Raw genomic sequence first — 9782 nt, 5'->3', positions numbered from 1 at the left:
CCTAAATTTGTCAACGCCTGCATGAAGTTTAACCCCACCAAGTATCAACCACACCACAAAGCCATCAGCAAAACCAATCCGTCAATGAGTTTCTTACAGTGCTCTGCTGGTATTTTAGACCATTCTTCTTAGGCCAACTGCTCCAGGTCTCAGATATCTAAAGGGTGCCTTCTCCAAACTGCCATTTTCAGATCTCTCCACACGTGTTCTATGGGATTCAGGTCTGGACTCATTGCTTGCCACTTTAGAAGTTTCCAGTGCTTTCTCTCATACCATTTACTTGTGCTTTTTGAAGTGTGTTTTGGGTCATTCTCCTGCTGGAAGACCCTTGACCTCTGAGGGAGACCCAGCTTTCTCTCAAAGGGCCCTACATTATGCTGCAAAATTTTTTGGTAGTGTTCAGACTTCATAATGCCATGCACACAGTCAATCAGTCCAGTGCCAGAGGTACCAAAGCAACCCAAAAACATCAGGGAACCTCCACCATGTTTGACTGCGAGGACCGTGTTCTTTTCTTTGAAGGCCTCGTTTTTCCCCCCTGTAAACTCTATGTTGATGCCCTTTCCCAAAAAGCTCTACTTTTGTCTTCCAGAACATTATTGGCTTTCTCACGTAAGTTTTAGTAAACTCTAGCCTGGCTTTTTATGTCTCTGGGTCAGAAGTGGGGGTCTTCCTGGGTATCCTACCATAGAGTCCCTTTTCATTCAGATGCCGACGGATAGTACGGGTCGACACCGTTGTACCCTCGGACTGCAGGACAGATTGAACTTGTTTGGATGTCAGTGGAGGTTCTTTATCCATCCTCCGCACAATCTTTCGTTGAAATTTCTCATCAATTTTTATTTTCCGTCCACATCTAGGGAGGTTAGCCACAGTGCCATGGACTTATTGATGACACTGCGCACAGTAGACACAGCAACATTCAGGTCTCTGGAGATGGACTTGTAGTCTTGAGATTGCCCATGCTTCCTCACAATTTTGCTTCTCAAGTCCTCATACAGTTCTTTGGTCTTCTTTCTTTTCTCCATGTTCAATGTGGTGCACACAATAACACAGGACAGAGGTGAAGTCAACTTTAATCCATTTTAACTGGCTGTAAGTGTGATTTAGTTATTGCCACTACCTGTTATGTGCCATAAGTAAGTAACAGATGTTGTTAATTACACAAATTGGAGAAGTGTCACATGATTTTATAAAGGGTGCCGATACTTTTGTCCGGCCCATTTTTTGAGTTTTGTGCAAAATGATAATGATTTTTTTTCCCATTCAAGCAACATAAATGATAAAGATATTACTATCAGAGCATTTGTAATTGCTATCGTTTTCTGGGAGAAATTGAGCATTAGCTGACAAAACTGCAGGGGTGCCAATTCTTTTGGCCAGCAGTGTGGATACTCAAAATCAGGTGACTCGGACTCAGGTGCAAAAAAAATACGATCGGGACATCCCGAATATGGATACTTGATTCATAATGCACCACTCTGATGAGTGACCAGCAGAGGGCGACTGGCGTCCACATTGTAGGCTTTTTTTTATTTCACAAAAAGGACAAATCAGTACAGAATAAATTATATTTATTCCGCTATATAAAAAAAATATATTTATATAATAATAAGAGTTTGTCGTATAGTGATCATCCCTCAGGGTCATGAATAAGTAATTATTAGGTAAACACGCGTATTAAGCGCCTATTAAGCATATTGCCTGAATATTAATATATAGAATCAACCTTAAAACATATTTATTTGATGAAATACACCAATTTTAGTTAAGTCTATTACAATGACTGACTGAATAATTTGTCGTTTATTTGATTTAGCCCGCATGCACTTCTTAAGGAGTGTATGACGTGTAGGGGCCGAGCATTATGAGGGCTGCTCTCATTTAAGTTGGAGTCATCTGGATGAATGCTTTCACTCTCCCACACACCATCATTTGGAAGACGACGCATTGCCGGAGAGAAGTCCATCTTTGGGCGCGCAATAACTCGTTTTGACGTGGATTTTACGCGGTACGAACGCATGGCGCAACTGTCCGACAACGCCAACATGACGACACTGCTGATTTTTTGTCACATTTGAGACAAGGGAGAAAAACGGGAGATAAAGAGAAGGAAAGGGAGACTTATGTACGGCGTCAAGGAGGGAACAACCGGTCGTTTCTCCACTCCAACCGGTGCTCTACTCGGCTTTTTGGGACGAGCGTCATGGGCTGCGGAGAGGCGCTGGGATGTTGTTGGCTGTTGTTGGCCGTATCCTGCTGCCTTTTTCCCGCGTGCCGAAGCAACATAACAGTGGCGGTGATGCTGCCGGACAACCACCACAAGTATCCGTGGGCTCTGCCGCGCGTCTTCCCGGCCATCCTCATGGCGCACGAAGATCTCCACGGCAAACACGGGCTGCTCCTCGGCCGCTCCATCAACATCCTCAACTACAGCACCGAGGACCCGGCGGCGGGTTCGTGCGCCGAGAGCCGAGCCCAGGTGGTGGCGGTGGACGCCAAACTCTACTTCCGCCCGGACGCTTTCTTCGGGCCGGGCTGCGTGTACCCGCTGGCCTCCGTGGGCCGTTTCGCTTCCCACTGGAAACTTCCGCTCATCACCGCCGGTGGACCCGCGTACGGTTTCGATAAGCGGGAAGAGTATCGAACCATCGTGCGCAGCGGGCCTTCCACCACCAAGCTGGGGGACTTCACCAACATGCTGCACACTCACTTCAACTGGACGTCCCGCGCTGTGGTGATCTTCCATGACTTGAGGCACGACGATCGGCCGCACTACTTCCTCTCTGAAGGCATCTACCTGAAGTTGAAGGAGGAGATGAACGTCACGGTGGAGGCCCAGCCCTACGAAGACGACTTTAAGTTCTACAAGGAGCTCATTGCCTTCATGAAGGAGCGAGGCAGAAGTAAGCGCTCGTTTCATTTTCCTGTTGTAAAGCTTGAAGTCCATCAAACTATGTTGTTATATAGTTAGGGGTGAAAGTGGATACAATTTCTTGCCACGGAGCCAGAATTAATTAATTAATTATTTAATTTATAATAATAATGATAATAAAAAAGCATCCTAAAACCACAGAAATGCAAAGAAAACTGCTTTTTGGCAGTTATAACTATAACACACAATAAAACACAACAGGTTTACACATGCATTAGGCAGAAAACGATTTTTATTCAAAATTGTGTTTTTTAAATAATGTGCCACCATACAGTAGCCCAAGGGCGTAGGTTTGGTCTCAACAAAATTGGTATATAACAGCATAAGCTGCATGTTCACTTGCTGTGGACGGGGCATTAATAAGACCTAACAGATAGGGTGAACGGGGGTCAGGGATACATTTCTCACGAATAGGAACCTAATTAATTGATAGGCTAAATGATCAATGCAAAAATAAATCTGTTTTGACTTATACTAACTTTCATATGTATTAGTTAAATTGATACATCGTTCGAGTCAAACCTTTGTTTTAAAAAACTACTAAAGAAACATTTTAAAAACTTCCGGGATAAATGTCTGGATTTTATTTTATTATTTTTTTTGTTTAGCAAATTTAAATTGCAATATTTGAACATAATTTAAATTATATTAACATACACAAAAATCACTTAACTATCCAGGAATGCAAAAAACTAAACAATTGCCATTAAGAACACTCAACGTGTCTATCGAGATAAAGAAATTAAATATAACTGAAAAAATGTCTTCGTTAGGGAATACCAAAAATAAATAAAAATGGAACCTTCCTTCAGGTAAGACACTACTGCTTTGTCCACAAACACAACCAAACTCAACAAAAAAATTAAAACTCCTTTGGGCTGCTTTAAGGCGACATAAATAAAATAAAAATAAATATTAGGGAGAAGGGGGTAAACCTCGGTTACCTACATTTCTCACAGTTTAATTAATGTTAACAGTTGAAAATACATAGAGGACACTTCTCTCTAAGCAGCTTCCTACTCGAGTTTTGCAGGTTTGCAAATTCACACAGTTTAATGTTGTGCTAACTCTAATGCAGGTCGGACATTCAGTAGCAAAACTAGTGGTGTGTTCCCCACCTTCACAAAATTGACGCCTTTTTAAATTACTTACAGTGGTTGCTGCTGCTAGCCCCCCCAAAATTCTAATATCCCTCGTCTTCGAAGGGGGCGGAGGAGGCGGCATTATGTAGACATGTTGCATTTCTGTCTGGGCTGTGAGTGCGCGTGTGTGTGGAGGGGGGTCATGTCATCAGCCAATCAAACGTGTGTTTGAGGGGGGAAAATGGAGTGGCACATTCAGCAAGTGAACATAATGGAGGTAATTCACTGAATAACGGTAGGGACATTTCTATCCTTACAACATATGGAAAGACAATCTAAATTACCTATTAAACTGAGCTCATTATACTGTATAATGCAAATAAGGTGGCTGTTGTGCATTTGAGGGGGAAAAAATGAACTGGCACACCTAGCAGTGATGAGGGGTAAATGTGAGTCTGAACATAATGAAAATAATTAACTTAATAATGGTAGGGTCAAATCTATCCTTACAACATATGGGGAGATAATAAATTACCCCTATAACTCAAATCAATATATAATGCAAATAAAGTTGCTTAAAAGTTGGTGGGGACAATTTGAGCATCCTGAAAAGTTGGTAGTGTTATGTCCCGACCAGTGTTGTTAATAACGGCGTTACAATATAACGGCGTTACTAACGGCGTTATTTTTTTCAATAATTAGTAATCTAATTAATTACTTTTCTCATCTTGGCAACGCCGTTACCGTTACTGAGGCGGGAAAGGCGTGCGTTACTATGCGTTACTAAGTTGGTTGAATAAAAAAAAGTCTGAGAGAAATGGACTCACGGGGACGAGAGCAGGGCAGGAGTGGGGAAGACGCCGCTGCAACCGCGATGCTAGGTGGCTCCAATAATACCTGACTGCAGCCATAGCCGACAAACTACGCCCACATGACACGGTAGATATCATATTATAGAACTAGATGCAAATGACAGACACTGCTGCACTGCCAACATGTTTTAAGGACTACATGCGTTTGTAAACAGCCGCCATCTTAAAGCAGTAGACCTCTCAGGAAGGCCCTGATGTAGAGATCCTTCCTAGCGAACCTAAGTAATTTTTTAAAATCTAAAATGCTCCTAAATCGGCAAAATCTTAACTTAAATCTATCTTTAAATGATGAAACAGTTTTAAAACTTACACATGTTTAAAGTAGACAGAAGGGAACTAATGCAATAACGGGAGAAATTTTAACAACTTTAACGATTGATTCACAACTTGAAATGACTTCCACACATAGCAAAGGTTACTAGCTAGTTATCGCAATACCCTTGTGTCTAGTTAAGTGGAGGGTAAAGAATTGGGCTAGGGCCAATTGTCCCCCAAACACTTTAAGCTTCACATTGTGTGTGTGTGTTTTTTTTTTTTTTTTTTTTTTTTTTGTTGAGAAAAAAAAAAAAAAATCACTAGTTACTTTGCCAAGTAACTAATTACTCTTACATTCAGGTAACTGAGTTGCTAACGCAATTACTTTTTGGGAGAAGTAATTTGTAACTGTAATTAATTACTTTTTTAAAGTAAAATTAACAACACTGCATGGCACTAAATGCGTTAGTAGATAGCCGCCATCTTAAAGCAGTAGACTTTTTAGGACGGCTCTGTTGTAGAGAACCTTCCTAGCGAATCTAAGTAACTTTTTATCTAAAATACTTCTAAATCGGCAAAATCTTGACTTGAATCTATCTTTAAATGATGAAACAGTTTTAAAACTTTCATATGTCAAAAGTAGAGAGAAGGGAACAAATGCAATAATGGGAGCAATTTTAACAACTTTTTACAGTTGATTCAGGGTAAAGGGTAAATTAGGGTAAAGAATTGGGCTCGGGCCAATTGTACCAAAAACCTTCACAAAAAACTTCACATAGTGTGGCCAATGTTTTTTTTTTTTTTTTTTTTTTTTTTGTTTGTTTTTTTTGAGGGGGAAAAAAAAAAGTAATTATCACCAATTACTTTGCCAAGTAACTAATTACTCTTACATTCAGGTAATTGAGTTACTAACGCAATTACTTTTTGGGAGAAGTAATTTGTAACTATAATTAATTATTTTTTTTTTCAGTAAGATTAACAACACTGGTCCCGACCGTCCCTATGCAAACCTACGCTCTTGCAGTAGCCCCAACGACCAGCTCTTAATTCATTTTTTCCCCTCATTTCCTCACATTTAAATGCAAAAGCTCACTTTTAACTACTTACATACGAACATATGATACAGTCCATTAAAATTGAAGATAATGAAAACATTGACTTAATATGTATATATATATTTTAAAAGTAACACATTCAAAAAAATAAGTGCAAATGACTTTCATTTTGCACAGTGAAATGGAATATATTTTGAAGATAACACAAACATTGACTTTTTTATATTATAAGGAAATTAGCCTAACAAAGGTACTTGAACAAAAATAAGTCCACAATGCACATTAACTATATTGCCAAATGTATCCAATTTGAGACTAGCATTTCTGGACCTCATTGCAGTAAATTATTTTGTTTCAAACCTAATTGTGTTCAATCTCACTTTAGTTATATACAGTATGTTTTATCCCGAGAACTGCTGGTCATGCTTAATGTATCATTTATGATACAAATTAGAGAACATTTATAAATATTAATTAAAAAAAGGTTTTAAAAAATATACTATGTTTAAGGAAAATATGAAGCTTTCAAATTTAAAATTTTCTGTTCATTATTTCTGGGTTCAGGCATTATAACATGGAAGATGTTCTGAACATCTCCATAAGAGCAAATAAAATAAAATAAGCCTCTTTAATGCTTTCCTTTCTCTTAAAAATCTGATCAATTTTCCATTGCAACAAGCTTGTTCTTTTTTGGCTTTTCTTTTTGTCCCAGAAACATGTGCATTGGAACAAATCAGAGCTACAGTGGCATGAAAAAGTATCTGAACCTTTTGGAATTTCTCACATTTCTGCATAAAATCACCATCAAATGTCATCTGAGCTTTGTAAAAAAAATAAAGATGTAAAAACAGTGTCCACTTTAACTAAAACCACCCAAACATTTACAGTATAGGTTTTCATATTTTAATGAGGATAGCATGCAAACAATGAGAGAAGGGGGAAAATAAGTAAGGGAACCCTCTGCCTAAGGAGATGCAATGAGTAAGTACCATTGACGGCCCTAGAAATCCAATCCATATGGACTTTCTAGTGCTGTCAATGACAGTCAATGTGTTAAATGGTGCCCTGCAAAGGTAAACGAAAAAAGTCTTAATTTGCGCATGCTAATAAAATGGCCACCCAACCATGCCTACATTTTACTATGTCGTTAAATGAAAAAGGCCAAATTCATTGAAGTAAGACTTAATAAACTACTTGAACAAGTTAAGCAATTCCTATTCAAACCTTTTACATGAAAAATGTGAAACCACCTTTTTTTATCTTACGATAGGACTTAATTTAAATATTTGAAGTTATGTTGTTAATATTCTGGATGAGTGGGGGACCCTAGTGCAGAACATGGGCCTACCTCGTACCACACCGTTGCGCTCGCGAGAGGTAACACAGGGACTTTGCATCCTTTAAATAAGCAAAGACGTCTGGCTCACTATTACGTTTTCTTTTCAACTGAACACATTCCAGCTATTTACAGACAACATAACGTACAGTCATGGTGTCACTTCACCCATAAGTCTTTGCGCTTGCTTTGTTTTCTGACACGTGCACTTAAACTGGGTGTGGCTGATTAACTCTGCTCGTACATTTAACTCTTCCAGGGGTGTCTGTGTTTAACTCACATAATTTACACTGCAGCAAGAGCGATCTTAACACTGCTAGTGTTAAAACAAGACCCAAATCAACACCAATCAACTCAATTTATACAAAAAAATCAACTCCACAGATTATGCTGTGCACGGCATCCTCAGAGGGACAAAAGTCATACATTTTGTGCAATCACGTTAGATACAGTATATATTAAGCAATGCTTTTTCATAGGTATTTTTATTGACTTGTCTTACATGATAAATACAACAATGGGTTCAGTAGTCTGTAAAAATACAAAGCTAATATGTATATACAATGAAAAACGCCTATTTAAAATTTAATTTTATTTAAATTAAACACCTTACATATATATTAAAGTGCCTGTGACAGCATACATTTAAAAAAAAAAATAGCATTAATATGTGAAATAGAATCATATTTTGAGACGATTCGACTATATACAACAATTTGGTCAACAAGTCTCTTAGTCTGCTGTTTAGCCCTGCCTGTCATTATGACGTCAGCAGAGTAACGATTTCAGCTGATTTAGAATTCAGCCCATTGAGGGGGAAGATTCAGAACGACGAAAACATGACTGAAAGCAGCGAAATTTCATCATAGTTTTATTCTCTCTACTCCAATATTTTTACTGGATATTCTTTTTATCTAAGTAATTTTCCCTAATTGCTAAATACTAGTAAATGGTATGGTCATGACAAATAACAGTCTTGTGCTAAATGGAATATGAAATATTAAACATGCATTTATTCAGTACGACGGGGGAAAATTACTGCATAATGGTAAAAAATGCCGACTTCTTCCTCTTCCGAACGGTATTTCAAGCCACCGCAGTTAGTCCGGCTTTTGCCATTTCCCTGCCCTGGCTTTGGAGAGGAAGGAAAGAGTGTAAACAAGACAGGAGGCGTGACAGCTAGCCGACATGCTAACCCGAAGTGAGCTGCTTTTCCATGTTTTATTCCCGTCTTTCAAAAATGAAAAATCACACAAAACTACCCCGACTCATGTCACAGACGGCAACGGGGTTGATCGTCTTCACCGATCGACCAGCCCCCGGCGGTGAGCAAGTTACAGCTCGTCGTTCTGGTGCCTGGGGAGAGGGGAGAGAGGGGAATGAACGCTGAAAATAGCGCATTCTCGGTGGACAAACCGGCCGACGTCGGAGGAGCGCGGGGGGCTGCCTGTGCCCAAGCCGAGGAAAGTGGTCTATTGAGGGCCACATGAAAAGGACCGAGTGGGTGGAAGTGACCATGGTGTGTGACAAGCCGCCGTTCGTCGGCCAAGTGGCCTTCTCGGTGGACAGGGATCATTGTCACCTACAAAATGCATGAGCCCAGTATTGGACATAATACAAAACACGGTGTTTACTCACTTCCTCATCAGTCCAATGGACCCACAGTTGTCGGACTTGTTTTGGCCATTCTCGGCGGTGGATTAGAACTTTTTGATACCCAAAAAGGCTCACACTTCTCTCCCTGGTGCAGGAACAAAACTCTGCAGCACATTGAGCTGAAAAAATAAACAAATTGATCCGCAAAATCAGATGAATCCACAGTCCATCTGCATGGTATATAGTAATGGCTGTATTGTGAGATGGTGACCCAGCTGGTGTCACATTGGCATTCTTCCTCAATCCAGGAAGTTTCTCATTTTCATTGTGCCGGATTTAAAAAAATTAATAAATAAATCGATCACTTCCACACACATCCAAGCGGTCCATTTCATTTAGGAGCATAAAATACCGCGTGAAATCTGAAATAAACATGCTTTTTGCTGACATAGGCACTTTAAGCAATGCTTTTTCATAAGTGTTTTAATTGACTCTCTCACATAATTAATACAACAATGGATTCAGTAATGTGTAGAAACAAAGCTAATGTGTATGTACAATAAAAAAACACCTATTTAAAAGCTAAATTAGTGCATGTGCATTTTTTTGAGTGTATACGTCCCTGCCCCCAAGGTCTACTTGGGTACAAGA

General features: G+C 39.5%; 1 protein-coding gene across 2 annotated transcripts in view; it reads left to right on the top strand.

Annotated features, from left to right (window-relative positions):
• Positions 1-1772: 1772 nt before the first annotated feature.
• npr2 (natriuretic peptide receptor 2) overlaps positions 1773-9782 on the top strand; it is a 160688-nt gene continuing 152678 nt past the window's right edge. The window contains exon 1 of one of the 2 annotated variants that reach the window (XR_009061042.1): positions 1773-2906. Coding sequence is in view for 1 of the 2 variants with exons in the window: in XM_057818207.1 (XP_057674190.1) it covers positions 2207-2906 (700 nt within the window). In the remaining variant the exon portion in view is untranslated. The remainder of the gene's footprint in view (positions 2907-9782) is intronic. The other variant, XM_057818207.1, reaches the window with a different exon arrangement.

This window comes from Corythoichthys intestinalis, chromosome 17 (assembly GCF_030265065.1).
Source record: "Corythoichthys intestinalis isolate RoL2023-P3 chromosome 17, ASM3026506v1, whole genome shotgun sequence".
Lineage (NCBI taxonomy): Eukaryota > Metazoa > Chordata > Actinopteri > Syngnathiformes > Syngnathidae > Corythoichthys > Corythoichthys intestinalis.
This window is presented reverse-complemented; position numbering and strand designations above follow the sequence as displayed.